General features: G+C 35.7%; 1 protein-coding gene across 3 annotated transcripts in view; it reads left to right on the top strand.

The window, feature by feature from the left end:
• Positions 1 to 21,889, top strand: part of Cept1 (choline/ethanolamine phosphotransferase 1) — a 39,991-nt gene extending 18,102 nt beyond the window's left edge. For 2 of the 3 annotated variants that reach the window (XM_005076589.4, XM_040752088.1), the window contains exons 5-9: positions 12,230 to 12,314; positions 19,186 to 19,317; positions 19,733 to 19,891; positions 20,381 to 20,506; positions 21,122 to 21,889. In XM_005076589.4, the coding sequence (XP_005076646.1) occupies positions 12,230 to 12,314; positions 19,186 to 19,317; positions 19,733 to 19,891; positions 20,381 to 20,506; positions 21,122 to 21,241 (622 nt within the window). In that variant the 3' untranslated portion in view covers positions 21,242 to 21,889. Of the gene's footprint in view, positions 1 to 5,222; positions 5,308 to 12,229; positions 12,315 to 19,185; positions 19,318 to 19,732; positions 19,892 to 20,380; positions 20,507 to 21,121 lie in introns of all 3 variants that reach the window. The other variant, XM_013118107.3, reaches the window with a different exon arrangement.
• The last annotated feature ends 541 nt before the right edge of the window (positions 21,890 to 22,430 follow it).

Below are 22,430 nucleotides of genomic sequence, written 5' to 3' on the forward strand. Positions count from 1 at the left end.
TTAAGTGGCAAATTCTACCTAGAAAATATATGCAAGGGATGCTGTATACCTGAATAGAGTAAGAATGACAGAAAACTTGGGGGATGGGGCTTTGAAAGAAATAGTCAAAGTGGGAGGATTCTTGTTGGAATGAACACTCAGGAGATAAATGAATTTCAAGAAAGAATGATGCTTACTGCTGCCAGGACTGAAAATAAGGACAGAAAACTAAATACTGAATTTGGCAGTATGAGATATCCATAGTACTTTCTGTAGAAGGAGCTAGATTGTAGTTAGATAAGTAAGTTAACTTCTAGTTACATTCTTCAGGTTATTTATGAAATATATGATTAATAGGAAGGAGAACGGAACTGGTTAGAGGAGAGGACATATACAAAAAATTAAGCATGCAAAACAAATCACTGAAAAATAGAGAAATAAAGAAAATAAGAATGATTTGTAGAACAACATAGCTCAAGATGCAAGGCTACAAGTGTTCTAGTATAGACCTATAGCTGAGTGGTAGAAAGTTTGTCTAGCATACCAGAAGTCTTGAGTTCAGTTCCCTAATACTGCCAAAAGTTAATTTAGTAAAATACCTGGTAGTATTGAAGTCAGTGTAAATATGCCTAAATTAAATCAGATGTCATGAGGAAAATTGTACAACTCCACTAAGTAATACTGAATTTCCTTTATAAAGTAAAGATGAGCTATAGCATTCATGAAAAAAATGTCATTAGTACTTTTTGTATAAGGAACTACTCATCAAAAAACCAGTACACTAGAGGGTGTAGAATATATAAAGCCTCCCCCAAAATACTGTTAGTGTTCACACATTTTTCTCATGACCACATATAAGTGTAGGTTAGATTAAATTCAGTCACTTTTGTATACATGAAAGATAATAATTTCTTTTTGCTTAAAAAAAAGGTCAATTCTCAGCTGTGGTTTGAGTAAAGAAATTTTTACATATAGCTTCTGTTTACTTTTTCTTAGGAACATGAAAGCAGCCTCAACACGAGAAATGCTAGCTTTGAATACTTTTACTTTAATTGTCTTAGCGTCATTTATACATGGATAAAAGGGATCTTGAACATTTCTCTTTTGTATGTAATAAACTCAGCTGTTTATGCTTTCAGTAACCTTATAAAATAAAATGTTTGCCAAATAAGTTTAGGGAGATGGGCATGATTTTACATGCCAGAACTTGGGTGGCTGAGGGAAGAAGATTGGAAGCTCAGAACCAGCCTGGGCTACATATGGAGAATCTATCTCAAAATAGTAAGCAAAATATAAAAGGACATTTTTGGTCTCGTTGGTCTCTTTCATGTTAATTTTTTTAAATTCCAATGTTAAGTTCATAGTGTCTTGAGCAAATACAAGCAAAAAGTTTTAGTTCATCAGGGTTAGAAAGATGGGTCGATGGTTAGAAGCGTGTGCTGCTCTTTCAGAGGACCAGATTTTGGTTCCCAGGCCCCCTGCCTGGAAGCTCACAACCACCTGTTCTTTCATCACCTTCTTCTGGCCTCTGAATATAATAAATCATTTTAAAGGATTTTAATTCATCTGTGACTAAATACTCACTTTCCATTTACAATCTAGCATTGTAAGGAATGCTTTGGACACTTCTGAAATTTATGACCTACACCTTTCAGTACTTTGCTATGGTCACAGCTAAAACTGGCCTTCCACAGTAAATGACAGTGACTATAACAATAAACAGACCCTTGTCTCTGGGTCCTTTTGGACAGAGCCAGTGCTACTCACTCACACTCATCCAAGCTTAGCTTAGCCCTTTACAGTTTTTATTGACCTTGATGTGAAGGATTGGGAAAGAAAATGAAATCAGAGAACTCAATGGGAGAGGTAGGATGGGCAGAGAAGAAACGTCTTATGAGTTGACATAGAAGAACAGAAATACCAAGTCCCTGCAAATGTATGGGATTAGATGCTACAGAAGTGTTGGAAGTGAATAGAATTCTTTCTGTGCCCTGAGACAAAGGAGTATTGTGTGCTGTGAACTATATTGTATCCCTCTCCCATTTATCACGGCCATTGTTTTTTAAAAGAGAAGTATTGTGAGTTGAAGCTCATTTGTGAGCATCTTTAAGTGATTATGGTTTAGATTACATGAAAGTTCTTACTTTTGCTTACATCATAAACCCTCTATATCTAGGTGTTTTTATAGTGATGCCCCATAGATGTGTGTATAGAACTAAATTTATTTATTTACTGGAGACAGTCTCTTCCTATATGGTCCCACTATGTAGACCAGGCTGAACTCAAAATAACAGAGATCCACTTGTTCCTCTTCCTGAGTACTGGGATTAAAGGTGTGTGCTACCATGCCCAGCAAAATCATTTTTAAATACATAAGCACATAAACCATTTTAGCTATCTTAATCTTTTAGTAGAAACTATATTTATGCAAAAATATTGGTCTTAAAAGAATCCCCCTTACTCTAAAGGCAGGACTCTTTGGGGATTTCAGTTTGTTTGAAATAGGGTCTCACTCTAGCCCAGGCTGTCCTATAACTCAATGAATAGGCAGGCCTCAAACTTATAGCCATCCTTCTGCCCCAGCCTTGCAGGAATTCCAGGAATGTAACACCATACTTGCTAGAACATTCGCAGAATTATTATTTGGGGACAAAGAAACAAACAAAAAATTCAAATTAAGGGGCCAGTTATAATTGAAACTCAGGCCATGTCTTAGGTTTCTTTCTATTGCTGTAATAAAGGCCATAACTAAAAGCACCTTGTGGAGTAGGGATTATTTCATTTTATAGCTGTTTGTATCACTAAGGCAAGGCTAGACAGGAACTGAAACAGAGACAATGCGGGAGTGCTGCTTACTGACTTGCTCCCCATGGCTTGTTCACCCTGCTTTCTTATAAGGTTCAGGACTGCCTCACTAGGGGCAGTACTGTCCCCTGTAGGTTGGGACTCCCTGCATCAGTGATTAATCAAGAAAATGATGCACAGACTTGTCTACTGGCCATTCTGGTGGAGGCATTTTCTCATTTGAGGTTCCTTCTCAGATGACTCTTTAAGTTGACAAAAACTAACCAACACAGGCCAATATATTTTGACTCAAGTGTTCCAGGGTGTGTGTGTGTGTGTGTGTGTGTGTGTGTGTGTGTGTGTGTGTGTGTGTGTGTGTGTGTGTGTGTGTGTGTTGTGTACTGGAGGTTGAACCCAGACCCTTCTCATGCTATGTAAGTACTTTTGTACTAAGCTACAGCATCAGCCCTAATGGATTTTATGTTAGGTGACTCTGAGATTCTCATTACTTCTGAGAGTTACTAATTTATGGCATTATTTCTAGTGTACTTATAATTAGGTAAAATTTTGGCTTCTGCAATAACTATATTGCATTTTTTCTGTCTATACTATTAAGATTTTACATTTATTCTAACTACAAATGATACCATAAAAATGTTATTTCTATTAAATAAATTTACACCTTTTACCCCATAGCTAAATGAAAAAAGTTAAACTATATATTCTACTTGTAGTCAGAAAACGCTAGTTTATTTTTTTGTTCAAGTAATAATTCTAAAAAATAATTTATTGAAGAATTATAATAAGAGGCAATGACACTGGGAATGTGGCTAAATGATAGTACACTTAGCAGCTATGTGCACGACCCTAGGTTTGATATCCGGCACTACCAAAAAGATTAAAAAGTAAAAACAATAAATCTTTCTAAAGACTTCATTTTTATAGTTGTATGTATGTGCAAGTGCCTTTATGTGTTTGTACACCACTTTCATGTAGTACCTGCAGAGGCCAGAAGAGGGTGTCAGATCCCCTGGAACTGTTGTGAGCTGCTTATTGGTATTGGAAACCGATGCCAGTGTACTGTAAGAGCAGCCAGCATTCTTAACCACAGAGCCACCTCTCTCGTCCTGTGTCTGCTCTCTTAATGTTAATGTCTAATCCATTTTCTGTTGAAGATTCAGGAAGTTGTACACAGAACACCTGTTTACAATCTCTGTATACGTGCTTAAGACTTTATCACATGAATCACTAATGTGAAAGATCTTCCTTTTCATGCCTGTGTAGCTGTGTGTTGGTAATGATTGGCTTGTGACAGAATCTCACCTCAGGCATAGGCTGTTCTTGAATTCAAGTTCTGCTTTACCCTACAAGTGCTGGAATTGTAGGCATGCACCATGCCAGGTTCACTTATTGGGTGCCTAGTGTTATAGATACTATTATAAGATAAGTATTTGTATTAGTGTAGAAATGAAATTAAAGTTAGTATTACCTTATCAGGTAAAATTAAGAATATATTTCTATCATCAGCATTCTCAGTTTCTAATTTAGATTAATTTTTAAAGGGTATTTAAGCAGGTCTTACTGGACATGATTATACTGAGTACTCTAGAGTTGGTGGTAGGAAGAGCAGAAGTTTAAGGTCTTCCTCTGGTAGAGATTTTGAGGACAGCTGGGCTAGGAACCCTGATTTTTGTTTTTTGTAGTGTTTTTCATAGTGCCACAGGCCTAGAACTACAATACTGGGTAAGCAGAAGTAAGTGGGACAAGTCCAGCCTGGGTTATATAGAAATTTCTAGGCTCACCTAAGCTGTATAGAAGACCCCTAGGCAAAGGGACCAGAGATTCATCAGTAGCTCTATGGTAGACTGCTTCCTAACATGCACAGGGGCCTTGGTTTGATCCCAAGTTTGGGGTTAATAAATGATTCTGGGGAAAGATGAGCAACTTTCATATCACAAAATATAATTTAAATTGATTTATATCTCATTAAATAATTGTATTAGTTACAAACCAAATGCATTTGTTGGGTACCTCTTTCAGCTCAGAAATAAAATGAAACTTGCAGATAATCAGGGGCCAGGAATATAACTATGTATAAGAAGGTCTACATGGTTTCCATTACTGGAGGGACCTGTGACTTAATGAAATTCATTGGCAAGGAACATTTGCCACGCTAGTAATTGACTATATTTTTAGTATTAATATTTCTAAGCGCCTGCTTACAAGTCATTTTAGTGTGTTACATTTCAACTCTTTAAACTACTAATGTGATTTGAATAAGAAATATGTATGTATGCACAAGGATAACATATAGCACATGTATTGTGTCATTTGATCTGGGTGTCTTTATAAAGGTACTGTCTCCTTTAAAGTCTAGTTTTTGTTACCTGTTTTAATAGGGCTCATAAGAAAAATATCTGAGTAAAGTTATTTTGAAATGTTTGTTTCCTTATGCATAGATTCGATGTTACAGAGTCCCAGATCATAATTATATTATGCCAGCTTCTCTCAGGAACCCTGGGGCCTTGGTTCTGGAACTTCACGGTAACTGCTAGAATATTCATGCAGTCTAATGAACAATGGCGTGAATTCAATAAAGACAGCACCTTTGTCATGCACAGAATAATTGAAAAAATAAAAATTCAAGTGTTTTTGGTGGCATTTTACAGATAAATGTTACCTGAAAAGAAATTATTTTAAAATATAATAGGGCAATAAAAATCCACCATATATATATCAGTGTTTCAAAAAGCAGTATCTCTGGTTTGATGTAGATGACAATTGTTTCCCATTTACCTGTAGTACTTAATATTGTTTGCAATCCATGTGAAATTTTTAAAAACACCTTTCCACCATTATTTTTAAATTTTTCTTTCATGCATATGAAAGAAATATATATATGTATGTGAAAGATATATTGTTTATATACACACACACACACAATTTGGAAACAAAATAAAGCAAGCAGAGTTTTGTTTTTCACATAAGTTGAGAAAACTCCATATTCATATAGGCAATATTCTGCTTATTTTCTTAACTTCTTAGCATGTCCTTTAACTATTCTAGTTCTGCTTGGATTAACAGTAATCTTGGTGTTAACAAAAACAAAAGAAACAGCTCCACAAATAGACTCTAGATGCTAGTTTCCTCTAGTGTCATTTGTTTCTTCTAATGTTTCCTTCTCTTATTTGTGCTTTTGAAACTACCCTTAGCTCTCTTGTTACTATAGCCATCCTTTAAATGCCTTCCCTTTTCTCCTTTTTTTTTTCTCCAGTAGATGTATGTTTCCCTGATGAAGTGCTAACTGTTAATATATGGGTTTTTCTCTCTCATGTTAGAATTGTAATTTTGACCTAGTGACTTTGGGAAATCTATGGCTAGTCGGGTAATTTTTAAACTATACTAAGAAAGTTTATTTACAATCAGGAGTAGAGCTGGCATTCATCTTGTTTTATAATTTAAGAAATGTTGGGAAACATTTGTCCATATGGAAACTTGACAAATCTTTCTTACTACCCAAGGCCACACTACCTTTCTCCCACTTTAACAGAGTCCTTTCTGAAAGGTACATTATGGCATTCTTAACCCAGTTTCTCAGTGGCATTAAGGATAATGTTGGAGACAAAGTAACCTTGTGATGTGGAGAATACTAAGAAATGCATTAGTAGGTTCCAGTAGCAAAACAAAAGCTATTTTCAGCTGATACCCTTACTCTGCCCTTCTACATCTTTCTTTTCCAAAGAGCTTTATGCTCTTGCAATTGTCCAGGTACATTGTTTTCGATAATTCGGTTGTTTGTTATTACTGCTTAGGGCTAAACACGTTTTTACCTGTATTATCAATGAGAGTAACAGTCAGAATATAGGCAGTATTATTTATGTCCATGTTCATTTATAAAAATTAAAGTGACAAGACATTTTGGTTCAGAATGTAACTTGGTGGTTGAGGTTTGCCTAGCATACCCAAAAGTATGACTTTTATCCCTAGCACCAACAAAAAGACCTTTAAGGTGCCCTAAATTTATAGAGCCCTTTGTGCTGTGCTAACATATTTTTGGAAACTGATATATTTAAATATGATAAATTTATTTTCAAAATATGCTGTTGTCTCTAGATAGGCTGCTTTCACTTTTATTGGGTACTAATTCTTAGAGATTTTCTTTTGCTTTTTGTATTTATTGTTTTGTCTTACATGCTCATTCTTTCAGTGATCAATGATTTTAGTAACTGAAATTAAATCATCAGGTATATTTTTTTTCAAAGTTGGAGAAAAAAATTTTTAGAAAAAAATGTTCTAATTTTTTTCTAAGTGATTTTACTAGCCTTTAAACTATCCTCTATTTATGTTCTAGCAATTTTTTGGTAAAAGTGTATTATAATACAGAAACATCACCCTGAAATGACAATAAAAAGTAAAAACTTAAGACAAATGGTTATCTTAACTGATTGATGGATTAAAAACTAAAGACTTTTACCATTGCATAAGAGCAACACTCCTCTTGCTTGTCCGAGGTCTACTTATTTTCTCTGTAACTTTGGAAAAGTCACGTAACACTTCTGAGTTTCCTCATATATAAAATGGCAATACTACTTCCACCTCATAGGGTTGTAAAGATGGGAAGTATTAAAAACATAATTCTCTAATGACACTATACTTGGCATATAGTGAGTCTTCTTTATCTTCATATTTTAAAGTCTTAGCAACTTTCAATACTATACAGATTTCCTCTAGAATTGACTGATAGAGAGGAAAACCAAGACAGTAATTCTTTTAACTGCATACTGATTTAATGCTAATGAGCAGAAAAGACCCTGGGTTCTTCTGTTTGAAAAGTTGCCAGTTAAATCTGTACCTCTGCTTCTGGCTATATTTGTCTCTACTTAAAGTTTTCAATGGGCTTTCTCTTTTTAATTTCTCAGAAAATCTGAGGATCCATACTCATGTGGTAGGTAATAATGTTTTATAATGATTCAGCTTATTTAAAAATAAGCAGATTTGTTTATATATGTAGTGTTTGAATTAAAAATACTTGGAGGTATCGTTGAGCTGCCTGGTTAACATTATTTAGTATTAATCAAAGCTTGTCATGCACCATTTGTCCCTTATCAAGGGTAATAAGTAAAATACCTTGGCTGATCTTTATTACAATCTCCTAACACTGCACCTTAGATGTAACATTTCACATTCATGTCCATTTACAAATAAATCTGTAGTTAGTAATACTCATAAGCATTGAATATGATTCCTGAGTCCTTCAAATTGATCGTTTTTAAGGGCAAAGCTTGATGTTTTTGTTTATTTTTTAACATAAGCTCAGAAGTCAGATTATACAAACTAGGGAAGTTTTTTGTTTGTTTGTTTTGCTTTTCTAGTGTGAATTTATCCCTACTACATGTTCTATGTTAACCATGCTAATAGTAAGCCCAAGTTACAAAACAGTTGTATTTACTATTTATGGTATAATAGAAGTAGTTAACTTACAAATTAGCTGCAAGTGTTCTCTTATGATGCATGTAAAAGAAAAAAACTAGATTATTTTCTCATCTCAGAGGGGAAGCCATGTTAAGTTCTGGGAAGAAATGATGAATATGGTTATCAGCTCTCATGGATCCCTTTGTATCCTTCATTACAAGTGCATTTGTGCATTTGCTATCTCTCTGAAAGATGAGAATAAAATGAAACTTGGTAAATAGTCAGAGGCTAAGGTGTAGCTGAAGGTGGAGAGCTTGTCTGCCCTGTATTAGACCCTGGATTTATCTCTAGCACCGAGTAAAAGAAGTCAGAAAATTTCCTCATAGTTAGCAAGCTAACATAGGTTGGGGTTATTACATGCTTTTAATAATCTTAAAGGCCATTTTCTACCTCTCATACAATAACTGCCCTGATAGGAAATTTTCTAAACTGCCAACCTGTTCTGTTCCAGGGTTCCTGAGATTTTCATGTCAACTAAAGAATTCATTGATCCCTTCTTTAGAGGTTAAAATGATGCATATGTATTCAAGGACATTTTGTTTTCTTTATATCAGGGTCTGTCTATGTATCCCAGGCTGGTCTTGAACTTAAAATCTCGTGCTGAGGCCTACAGAGTACTGGACTAACAGGCTAATGCCACTACGTTATTCTCCTTGCTTCTAGTATTTTACTATACCCTTAGAATAGTGCTGGTAGAAACTATTTTGCTGAGGCTGGAGAGCTAGCTTAGCTGTTCAGAGCAGTGGCTGCTCTTCCAGATGACCCTGGTTCAATTCCCAACACCTACAACGCTGCTTATTGCTGTTGTAACTAGCCTCTGTAGGCACACACATAGTGCACAAACATATATGCAGGCAAAGCACCCATACATGTAAAATATTGAAGAAATTATTGATCCACGGGGCTTAGTGTATACACTGAACCTGATTTTGACCTTGGAGCTGCCACCCTCACAGTCACCCCATCCAAAGACTACAAAGCATGTATAGCTACCCTGCCATCCTCCTTTTGTGATAGCCATCTGAACATTGTTTGTCTCTGGCTCGTAAAGTTTAGATATGTTCTGACAAAGTTTACATTTATGTTGTTCAAAGTCCCTGGGGAAATTATTGTCCTTTCACAAAAATATTAAAATTAAGTAGAAATGGTAAATTGTTTTAAATCAATACCAATAAAGTATCGGTTGTAATAAAGTATTAATAAAGATTTTAAAACACCTTCCAAGGATAAAGAAAACTTCGTTTTCTCCCTCTGAAGCTTTAGGCTATAGAAAACTAATGTTACAGAAAAGAAATTTGTTTTTAATTTTTTTATAGTTCCTTGTTTTTGGTGCTCTTATGCTACAGATCTCTGTCTTCAGGGATTTTTTTTCCCCTCAAGGGATGGTTATTGTCCTTGATTTTTTCCCCCCTTTCTCCTTGTTTTTGAAGACAGTCATTGAAATGAGAACCATTAGTAGCTCTTGGTCTCCTTTCTAAAGTAATAATGAAAACAAATTTAGTGAGCTGGAGAAGTGGCTTAGTAGTTAAGAGCACTTGCTACTCAATCATGAAGAAGAGTTTGCATCACGAATCAGAAAAAGGCCTGTGATCCCATATCTAACAGAGTCTGAATTCCTCTTGTGACCTTTGCACATCCTTGTCTACAAGTGTGCATACGTTTCCCAATCACACAGAGAAATATATACAAATAAAACAAATCTTTTAAAGAAAGAAAAGTGATTACAAAAATCTCAGATTTCTACCTATACAAAAACCTTTCTAAACAGTGATCTTTCCTGCAGAATTAAAATACTAAAATGAGGCCCCTACTATTAAGTGTCAGTGTAAACTGAGCCCACAGTGAGATTTCCTGGGCAGGTGACATAATAGACTGTCACACAACTTTGTATCCCCTAAACACCATCATTAGCTATCAATTTATTACTAACCATTTCTTCTGCCTCCTTCCTTAGTTCACAGACCTTTGGATTTTCACTGGCTGTGTTTAATTCTTCCAGGATCAATGATAGGCAGTTCTTATGAAGGGGGTTTAGATATTTGTTCTAAATCCAGTAAGCATATAGGAAAAAAAATACATCTAACTTCCTACCAACTGGTAAGATTTTCTTGGCCATCTCTCCCTCATACACTGACAATATCTGAATAGTTTAGAAAGTCTTCCAAAGCTTTTCTTTGAAACCCTACTTAGAGACTATAAAGGTCTATTCATGCTTCCTTTTCTGTCTTAGACTCATCCATAGTTCAAAGATTAATTGTGTGAGGTTTCTCCATTTTAATTTTGTAATTCTATACTTCTGGCCCTTCCCCTTCCAAAAGGCTACTTCATATGTCCAGCAAAATGTTGTAAGATGTCTACCCTCCACCCAAGACAGAGTCGATCAGCTTTGACACACCTACCTGCTTAGTCTCCTGAGTCTACTACTGAGTGTAATTCCCCTTATTGGCATCACCACTCACCAGGTCAGCTCTACAGAGTCTTTTTAGCTTACTTCAGTCCATTTTTTCCAATAAATATGTATATCAAAATAATTACATTACTGCTTGCAGCTAAATATGCATATGTTTAAAAACATTTATCCAGCAAATAAAGATCAGTAGTTTTCATTTTGAAGAAACTGGTTTCAAGTCAATTTCTTCTGGGTGTGAGAGCTTACATATCCTAAGCTCATGTGACTTTCCTGCCTTAAGTATCAGTTGTAGAAGTGGGGGCTCTGTTCTATAGCAACTGACCCTCCTTCCTGTTGATACTTGGCTTTTCTTAGATTTTTATAGTTAATAAATTATCCACCTTAATGGAACAACTAACACCCTAAAAAAGTGTAGAGTGAAAAATCTTGTCCTTACTTCCCAGCTGCCCAGCAGTTCCCACATTTTCCTCCCCAAATAGGTAATGCTTTTCTTAGTTTCTAATATATACATCCAGAAGTCTGTTGTGCAATTGCTGGTAAAAACAAAAGGAAAGTATTATTTGTCTTATTCTTTCCACAAAATATAGCCTACACACATTCTGCAACTTTCCCACTTAACATTAGATACTTTCCCATTTCAAACTTAGGTCACTGCTGTGCCAGTTCAGAAAAGCTTCAAACTGTTCCATTATGTGGAACTTACTTAACCACTACTTCATTGAGGGATTTTAAAAATTCCTCCCACACTAATTCTGTAATAAATAGCCCTGGTTTTGTTTTGTTTTTAAGAGTGCCTGTAAAAAAGTCTTTCCATTAAAGTGTTTGGATTCCATGATCTAAGCAGTGCTAACCTGCAGAAGGAAAGGGATTGCTCCCCAATCTTTTTGCCCATGTTCTTTTTTTTTCCTTCAGACTTTTGGGCTTCTGATTCCTGTACTCCCCCTCCCCACCCTTTGCACTATTTGTCTCTTCTTGACCATAAGGTCATTTTCAGTAATCTCAAAGCTAACGCTCAGCTGTTTTCAATTATCTTTCCAGAATGTGAGGGTCGTTATCCTGGTGAGAATAATACTCTATTTAAGAATTCCTTGATTTTCTTTTTCACACCTGTAGCATATCAAGCATTAAATGTGTATATCTAAGGGGCAATACACTTATTTCTTTCAAGGTCCCAGGGATTTATTTCCTTTCACTTAAAGTTAACCATTTCAGTTGCTACTGCAGAGAGCTTACTTTAGGATTTCCAGCTATGTAGATATACAATGTAATTCTCTGCTTGATACTAAAATTTTCATACACACATATACTTTTTCTTTTTGGTGAGAAAGGCTAAGCTATAGAAAATTTGCTTTGGAGAGGGGGGTTTTTATTGCTCTGAAATTTGTTAAATTGAATTTAAAAGGCTCTGAATTTTATGTGATTTTGTTCATAATAAATTTTGACACCTACTATTCCCCTTTTGCTCCATATTTGAAATTTATCTTCTGTTGTGCATGATAGAGGAATGCTGCTTTGCTTGCAAGAAATTAACTTGAAATTGTGTTTTGAGTAATTCTGCTTTTTTGGCTTTTTGTACCTAATCAGAATTGATGTGACTGAAGTGCAAATCTTCATTATAATCATGCATTTGCTGGCAGTGATTGGAGGACCACCTTTTTGGCAATCTATGGTAATTTTGTTCCCATCGTGTATCCTATGTAATGCATGTTATCTTCTGCTTGTGTTTCTAATATAGCATAATCAAGTTAAAGGGTAATGTTTAAAGTTATTTTACTTTTTTCTGAGTGAAAGTTACAGCAAACAGTAACAAGTTTCTTGTTAGAGCATGGGAATTGTATTCTTTGGAGTCCTGGGTACATTGTGTTTTGAAAATCTGAGTCCTTATTGTCAACCCATTTTACACTCAAGGGAACAACAGGTAATGTGACAAGTAAGTTAAATAGTGATGCAATTAATTGTTTTTCTTTTTTCTGTGCTATATGACTTTACTAGGTCTTCTATCATGCTTAATACTGAATAACAAATTTGGGGTTTGAGATTGTAAATAACTCTGGCACAGAGAAAAAAACAATATAAGTGTTGCTGAATTATTTCAGTGCTATGGGAGTATTTTAAAGTCTGTGACTTTTTCTTACTGCCCTGAAATATACTATACACCCCAACCCTGCATCCCCCATGAGCTAGTTTAGTTTGCTCCTCTGCAGAATGAGGGTAATCGGCACCCATGGCACAAACAAGTTACTATGTGCAAGCACCACACATCAGATAAGAAGCCCTCCGTGAAAACTGGAGCTCCATGTATGATTGTTTCCTGTTCTGTTTTGGGATTTGGTTTTGCTTTGTTTTGTTTTGTTTTGTTTTTGGAGCTGGTATCAGGCTGCCCTTAAAGATATTATCCTTGTCCCTTAGGCTCCCAAGTGTTGGCATTAAGAACTCTGTCACTTCACACTTTGCTCAAGTATTGTTCAAGATTGAGCTGGGTAGTTAGTACTCCCTTGTTAGCAGTTAGCAGCTGGTCACCACCATCAGTTCGGTAGTTATTTGATGTGATTGAACTAAAGAAAATTTTAGTAAGTCAAAATAATTATAATTCTTAGAAGTCAGATTCATTTTAAAATATGAGAAATTGACTGACTTGGACTTTCCCCTAACTTATTCACTTCCTAATGGTAAATTAGGTACTTCCCTACGTATTTATTGCCAAAATTAATTGCCTTTTGTTCAGAGGATAAACTTACAAAGAAAGAAGAAATAAAGGAATAAAATGATTTTCCATCAACCAGGAAAATTATGAATCCATTCCTTCAGGGCATAATACCATTTGTGTACCATAGATGTCACTGTGCACACCTGTTGGTTTCTATGACTAAAGTATAGAGATAATTTTATTTCCTTTGTCCTTTATAGATGATCTGGTTTTGCTCAGGCTTCAAAAAAAAGAAAAAGAAAAAAGTTTAGCCTTAACAGGGAGGTAAAATAGTTTTCCAAAAAGCACATCATAAAACGTAAATTTATTCAACCTTCACTTGTAACTATAGATTATTCATTTTATAGACTTTGTATTTCGCATAAAAATTCCCCTCCAAAATACTACTTTTTGATTATCGTAAACACATATACATGTAAAATGCCTAAGGTTTTTTTTTAAGTATTTTAATATCCATAAAATGAGAATTCTGGCTTGATGTTTTGAAAATAATTTCAACACCTGGTTTATAGTACTAATCCTTAAAAATGGCACTACATTACACATACATATATTTTAAGTACGTATATCCATATTTTAATACATATACCTGTATTTTATTTCTTAGGGGTACCTGGCAGTAAATTGATTCAGATATACTTTTACCTTTCTCAGTAGAACTTGTATAAGTTATCTGTGTAACTAAATTTTTAAAAGGTCCAATAATCCTAGTCTTTGGGAGGTAGAGGCAGTTGGAGCAGAAGTTTTAAGTCGTCCTCAGCTAGACAGTGAGCCGTGTCAGCCTGGGTTGCCTAGCACATCCCCACGATAGCAACAAAAAGTTAAATAGTGATCCTGTAATAAGACCCTTGTAAATAAGATAGTATAATCATGTTTCTGTCGTGCCAGAAGGTGACTTTTTCTTATTCTTATTACCATCTGTTTGATTATTTAAGGAAAGTTCTTACTGTCTCTGTAGCCCAGGCTTATGATCCCCTTGCCTCCATCTCCCAAATTCTGGAATTAGATCAGCCCACAACCATGTCTGGCTTATCAAGACATCTTCTAAACTACTTATGAAACTGACTTAGACTGAGCAGTCCAAATTCAAAATGAATATGGCTACCACAATCAGAATGTGTCAGGAAAGCAAATCTCCAGGCTTTGACCTGTTATCCTCTATATATTGTGATATCATTAAACTAAAAGGAAGGACCTGACCTTTTCTGATCATTGGAGACTTAGTGAAATTATCTGTGGTGTTTGATCTCAGATTGCTATGCAGGTTACTATTCCTTATCCTAAAAATTTGGCATCAGAAATGTTTCAAACTCAGGTCATTTTGGATTCCGAATATTTATCACCACATACTTGTTCCTAATCTGAAATCAGAAATGTTCCAAAGTCTAAATTTGAGAATTAAGTTTTGAATTTTGAAGCATTTTCATTTTAGCATAGACATGTCCACTTCAATTTTCTTTTTACTTGGCTCATGAGTATATATATATATATATATATATACTGCATTGTATTTTGCTCAGAAACTGTGACTGCATTTAGTGATACCATCATTTATGCCAAAATGAGGAAAAGATATTTATTTAGGGCTCACATAGGGAATTTGCATTCTTTTTAAAACCTCAAGCTGTAAAACTGCCTGTATCTTCCAAATCTTTGTTAAATTATAAGATTTTTACCATAAATTTAGCAATCACATTTATAGTAAAAGAAACAAAACACAAACATTGTAAATGTCTTCATAAGTTTGACTCCAGAAGATCAGCTATTTTGCAAAGGTGAGTGATGGACAGCCACTGCATTTGGGTTACCCATTCTTTGCCATTTTTTTTTCCTCAAAGATATGAATTTAAGGTTGTAGTTGGTATTACTGCTCTTTCCTGAGGTTTGTTTTGTTGAGAAAGTACTTTTTTTTCCCCCTCTACTCTTTTGGCTCTTTGGGGCACCTGTGACCCAGTTCCCAAATAAATCACACATGGAAACTCTTTCTTATGAATGCCTGATCTTAGCTTAGCTTGTTTCTAGCCAGCTTTTCTTAACTTAAATTATCCATTATACCTTTTGCCTCTGGGTTACCTTTGTCTATTTTTGTGTACCTTTCGTTACTTCTTACTCTGTGGCTTGCTGTGTAGCTGAGTGACTGGCCCCTGATGTCCTCCTTCTTTTCTCATTCCTTCTTCCCTGATCCTCTCTTCCCAGATTGCTCCTCCTATTCTCTCTGCCTATCAACCCCACCTATCACTTCTCCTGCCTCGCTATTAGCTGTTCAGCTCTTTATTAGACCGATCAGATATTTAAGACAGGCAAAGTAACACAGCTTCACAGAGTTAAATAAATGAAACATAAAAGAATGCAACACATCTTTGCTTCATTAAACAAATGTTCCACAGCATAAACAAATATAATACATCTTTCACTAATATTCTGCAACAGGAAAGGAATACTTTTATTCACAAAAGTTAATACATTTCAAGAAACAAGAAATACATTTTTGTGCATTGCTTCTTCCTAAAATGTATAGCTTTTGGCACTCTCTTAGAAAGCAGTGGAGTATGAACATGTAAATAAATTAATCATACAGTACACTTGTAGTTATTTACATTTGGTTTTTTGTTTTGTTGGGGGGGGTAGGGGAGAGGTGGTTATTGGTGATGGTGGTGGTGGTTGGTTGCTTGGTTTTTCCAGACAGGGTTTCTCTGTGTAACAAAGTCCTGGACTCTTTTTGCCCATAACCTCACAGAGATCCACCAGCCTCTGTCTCCCAAGTGCTGGGAATTAAAGGCAAGTGCTACTGTACCTGGCCTACATTTGATTCTTTTACGTGCAGGCATTGGTTAAATATTCTTAAATCTTTTAGAATTTAACTAAAGCAACTAGATAAATGTTTGGGGCTATTTGAAGGGCTGAATATTTCATGTAGTATCATGAATTTGTCTTTCTTTTTCAGTGCTGGGGATTAAGTTCTGTAGGTTTGGTAGACAGGCACTCCATCGCTGAGCTACATCCCCAACCATTGCCCTGGAAGACTTTTAAAAGAAAATGCCCTTACATTTAAATAATTTGGATATAGTGATTTTCCTTAAAGTTTTGTTGAATGCTGTAATTATGTTAACATTTTTAGTGTTTTCATGGAATTCACTTAAAATAATTTGCTTAAGGCTGGAGAAATAACTTAGTTAAGAACATGTGCTGCTCTTGTAGAGGACCCAAATTCAGTTCCCAGCACCACAGCAGGTGGCTGATAACTGCTTACAATTCTAGCTTCAGGGAATCTGACACCGTCTTCTGGCCCCCCCAGGTACTAAATTCACATGTCCAAATACACATATACACATTATTAAAGTAAATATATAAATAAAAGTCTTTAAATCACTATGTATCTTCATAATCTAACCAAAACATATACATTGTGTCTGGTAGAAGTGCTGAGAATTTAAAACTTTTTTTACTTTTTAAAATCAGTTGTAGTACATTGATATTGTTTGGGTACATATACTTCCTGTCACAAAGCCAGGTCTTTTTTCCCATGACTATAGAAAAGACATCAGAACTTCAGGGAATTTTTCATCTACCCAAGTTTGGAAGACTACTGAAATTGTAGGCAAGTTTGAGATAAAGGGCTTTTCAGACAGCACCTTAGCTATTTCTGTAGAGTAAATGCAGTCTGAGTAGCAATGATGATAAGTGAGATTATACTAGGAAAAGGGTTAGAAAAGACAAAACATTCACACCTTTTTTGATGTTGAGTATGGGGAAATATGGTACAAAAAAAGTGGATTTTTGTTATTGTTTTGTAAGTTGTTCATTGGTGCCAAGTTTGTAAGTTATCACCTGTTAAGAATTCCTTGTACTTGACCTCACATTTCCCTGTGTGTACTGCCTTTCCATTATAAGGTGGAAGGATGATCTGTGTAGTCTTAAAAATCAATTCAAATGAAACCCTACACTTTTACTTGCATTCTGATAGATACAGCTAACATGATAGGTGTTTAGGATACTTTGCTCCAGAGTTGCTGGCTTGCTTTCTGACCCAAGCCTTGTATTAATTTAGTATTTGTGTTTATTCTTTCTTCCAAAGGGAAAAAGTTTCATGTTACTAAAGCAGCTTCCCCAAATTGTAAATACAAGTAATAATGCTTGATCAGGTTGATTGTGCCATGGGGGCCTGCTATATACAGGTGTCTCCTTCGGTGTACTGATACCCTGGTTATAATATAGATACCCCCTGTGACGGTGCAGTACTCTATTAGGCGAAGGCATATTTCTGCCTTTGCCAGAAACATCCATTGTCTCTGTAGAGACATGGAGAGAATGGCAGGAGACTGGAAAGTAAGAACGGAACTCACTATAGAGTTCCAGCCAGGTGCATCACATTTACATAGTAATATCCCAGAACAGAATAATCCACAATAGTTCAAAGCCTCGTTATTATTTATTATCTCCTCTCTTGAAAAGCTTGGACTTGGGCTGTAGGGTAGAAAATTAGGCAAAGAGGAGGACAGTTTGGAGTGTTGTACAAATTTCTGAACTTTAAGTGGAGATATTTCATGTAGAAGATTAAATGCTGCTTAATGTGATTCAAGAATCAAATAGTTGGCTCCATTTTCTTTTTAGACTTCAGATTTGCAAGAGGTAGGAGAGTTTGATAAACAAAGTAAGTTCTTGAGAGTTTGGAAGAAATGGAACACCCAGACATTTTGAATTTGTCTTGCCAAAAAGAGTTTCCCTTCCATTACAAAGGGAAATGTCTTATATCCTACTTGATTTAAAACATAGGCACATAAGTCTTGAGTAGAGTAAATGACCCTGTTTAAAGTGTTTTCATTGTGAGACCTCATTATCTTTCAAAAGTTGTGGACTTTTATAACCTTGTTCCTATAATTACTTAGTATATCGTAATTCATCTTACCTTTGGGCAAAGTTTGAAACCAGAAAAGCAAAAGACTGGGCATAAAAAAGAAGAAAGTCTTTGGTGACCTCAAGCATTTAGTATGAGTCCACTCAATTCCTGTCTTTACTTTAGGTAAATCACATTTTTAGTGTACAGTCACAGCAATATACTGTTTGCTGAAAAGTAAGCTTTTACGCTTGGGGTATAGTTGTAGAGGAGCACCAGTTCAGATGCCCTTCGCTTTTTTTTTTAAGTGTAAATGCCACTTAGTTGCCCTCAGCTTTCACTAGCTGGTTGTATCCCAACAGGTCAGAGTTTGGAATTCTTATACATAGAACTTTTTTCTATTACACCATGCTGATTTCAGAATTAATTTGCAAATATATTTATTACTTTGGCTCTTCTGCTTAGCAGCTAGGAAGCTACAATTTACAATACAGTATGCCAAGGAGTGTAAAGGCATCCCCTTTTACTTAAAAATAAATAAATTTAGATATATTCACTGAGCTTAGGATGCAAATTAATACATTGTATTTTCTTATTACTGTTAGACTCTCATTTCTCTTTAAGATTTATTTTATGTATTAGTGCTCTTTTTGCATGTGTACCTGTACGCCACAAAAGGGCATCAGATGATTGTGATAATAGATGATTGTGAGCCACTGTGTAGGTGCTGGGAATTGAACTTGGGACCTCTGGAAGAGCAGTCAGTGCTCTTATCCTCGGAGCCATCTATCCATCCCATTCACTGGACTTTCATGTCAGAAGTAAGTCTCATCTTTTGAGACTTGTTCTATTGTTTATAATTTGAGGAGAGGGAAATTTCCATTACATTAGTATTAACTATAAGGAATGGAGACTTTTTGAGGTTATAAATATTTGTTGTACTATTTCATATTTGAATGTGTATATATTTTAATTGTCCTTTCTCTCTACCCTTTAAAGATTCCAGTGCTGAATATTCAAATGAAACTTTTTCCTGCACTTTGTACTGTGGCAGGGACCATATTTTCCTGTACAAATTACTTCCGTGTAATCTTCACAGGTGGTGTTGGCAAAAATGGATCAACCATAGCAGTGAGTATACTTTAAGATTTCCAGATATTTGCAAACTAAGACTTTTTCTTACCAATATTTTGTTTTCCATTTAAATAAGACAAAATCATTTGTCAACTTAGAATTTCTATTAAGCCTTTAAAATATATACTCACACATACTTTTGTATGCTGATAATTGTTCATGTATGTGGGCACAGCACACATGTTTTTAGAAATTATGGCACGCTATATGAAAGTAAGTGGCACCTGCCAAGGACAGAGTGTTTGTGCTTTCCCAGTTCATGAAGCTGCTTCTCACTAGTCTGAAGTCCAGTTTATTGTAGTTGTTAGCTGGCAGCCACTATGAGGTTCTAGGATGTTTGGGTTAAAGTGTTTTGTGGTAGGTCCATGTAGCAGCTGACAGCGTTAAATGTTGTTAACTCTGCTCTGTACAGGGAACAAGCGTCCTTTCTCCTTTCCTCCACATTGGATCAGTGATCACATTAGCTGTAATGATCTACAAGAAGTCAGCGGTTCAGCTTTTTGAAAAACATCCATGTCTTTATATACTGACATTTGGCTTTGTGTCAGCTAAAATCACCAATAAGCTTGTGGTAAGCACCGCAGTTTTTACTGTTATAATGTTCATCTTAGTTTGGTTTTGTGGACCTGGATTTCTCTCTGTGAACTTCCTAGGTAGTCTGAGAGTTTGCCATATAAATTTCTTTACATCAGTGAAAGAGCTGTTTTTACTCTTCTGACACTTCATTTTGCGTTTACCTCAAGTTCTTTGAAGCTCTACATCCTTTCACTACCCTGTCCACTCTAACTTGGCTAGTCAACTTAATGTGCATGCTTCAGTGTCATCTTGGACGTCCATTGAAATCCTTTGTATAAGAGTGTTTCCTACTGGGATAGTTGGCATGACTGTTCCCTTTCTCATGCAATTTTAATATTCTTGAAATTTGTTTTTAGTTTTACAAACTCAACAACTATTGCTAAGTCATTCTTGAAACCTCATATGAGTGAGCATTATACTGATTTATACTGCACACAGTTCTAAAATCAAAGTGCCTGTTTCATGGATTTTGTTCTACTCTCAGGTTGCACACATGACGAAAAGTGAAATGCATCTGCATGACACAGCATTCATTGGTCCAGCACTTTTGTTTCTGGACCAGTATTTTAACAGCTTCATTGATGAATATATTGTACTTTGGATTGCCCTGGTAGGTATTGTACTGTCTTATTTTGTGATCTGTAAGTTAACTTGTTTTCTTGTTTGAATGAGCCAGTCCTAAGAGATCCTAGAGTGGTAATAATGACTAGGACTGTCAGAAACCCACATTTGTAATGTAAGAGAGCAATTGTGACAGATAATGCAACTCAGAAAGCTTGAAATGTTATGCTTAGTATATAGCTTAGTGGTCAAGTGCTTGCCTGATGTGCATGAAGCCTTGTGTTTGATTGCCAGCACTGTGCTTAAAAAGTCAGGCCTGTTAGCAATGCCTGTGTGCCCTGCACTTGGGAACTGGAAGCCAGGATCAGAAGTTGATCTTCCTCAACTCATACTGAATTTGAGGCTCACCTAGGTTGTGGAAGCCTCTGTCTCAAAAAATAAAATAAGTAATAAAAAGCTTGATATGTTTACTGTATCTCTAAGGAAAGATTTGTTAATCCTTAGCTATAAAGGACACCAGGAGACAACTGTTATTTTAACTGTATGAATATGATATAAATTTGAAGAGACAAAAGTCAGAAGCCACCTTTCTGTGCTCTCAGGAAACTTAGGGAAGCCTGTAGACATGTTGAGAATCTAATCAAGCATCTCTTCTCTTTTTTAGGTCTTCTCTTTCTTTGACTTGATTCGTTACTGTGTCAGTGTTTGCAATCAGATTGCATCTCACCTGCATATACATGTCTTCAGGATTAAAACCTCTGCAGCGCACACTAATCATCATTAATAATGTGACTGGGGTTCTGTTATGCTCATGTTTTCTGCAGGAAAGAATCTGAACATGTTAAGGAGAATGGGGGTGGATAAGAACAAATGTAATTTATAATAATCAATGTTACATAACTTTCATTCTTTGTCACTGGTAACACTCCCTAACTGTCCTGTTGCGAGAATGGGAATTTCAGGTCCCATCCTGTAAACTGAACATGTTGTCAAACAGGGTTTGGCTCCAGAAAGCATGGGAATGCCATGTGTTTGTGATTATCTTGAATACAGACTATGCTGTCAGAAGAGCGCATCCCCAGTGGTGGTGATTCTAATGTAAAATTTTTGCAGGCCAAAAGATTGGTTGCTTTATAATTTTAACAAATCATCATCTTTTTGTAACACCTTGTTTATTGTCTTCTCAGACTTTCTTTTGTAAGGAGCTCAGCTTGTGGCATATACATCCTACTAGCTTGTGAGGTGAGAGCAGTGATAAAGACCTTAAATTGGGATGGAAAGTTTTCCTGTCTGTACATTGTTGAGGAAGTGATTTTATTATTGATCAAGAAATGATGTTTCTCGGCAGGCTTGGGAAATCTTGCTAGCATGCAGATAATGTGGTAACTTTGTCAATCCATTTTATTTTTTTAAATAAATATATGATCTCAGAGCCAGCCTTTTTTTTCTTAGTTTCATTCAGGGGAAAGGTAAACTAAATTTTAAATGTCATCTTTTTAAATTGAGACAATTTTATGTGTGTTGTTTAACAATTAAGGAAATGTGGTCAGCTGTGTTGTCAGGATAAGGCTTTGACCACTTTGCGGTATAAACTGTTAAATTTTTTAAAAAGGAGAAATGGTTTGTTCATTTTCTCTCCTGTAGGTTCTTTATGTTGTAATCATTACTCCAGCATTGTATTAATGGTCCAGAATGGGATGGTGGTGGTAGTTTACTTTGCATTCACCTTTTTGGTATTTAGGCTACTGTTGGAATGTCCTCTGTGAATCACATTTATTTTCATTGTATCCAGATGTTCTCTTTCTTTAGTATAAAGAAGTACAAAGTTTAGTGAACTCCAGCACTTGGAGGTAGAAGCAGGAGGAGGATCAGAAGTTCAAGTTATCCTTGACTGTGGTGTTTTAGGCCAATCTGATCTACACAAGACTCAGAAAATTGGGGGCAGTGGACTGGGATATAAAGATAATCTAAGA

Source organism: Mesocricetus auratus, unplaced genomic scaffold (genome assembly GCF_017639785.1).
Source record: "Mesocricetus auratus isolate SY011 unplaced genomic scaffold, BCM_Maur_2.0 Super-Scaffold_100009, whole genome shotgun sequence".
Lineage (NCBI taxonomy): Eukaryota > Metazoa > Chordata > Mammalia > Rodentia > Cricetidae > Mesocricetus > Mesocricetus auratus.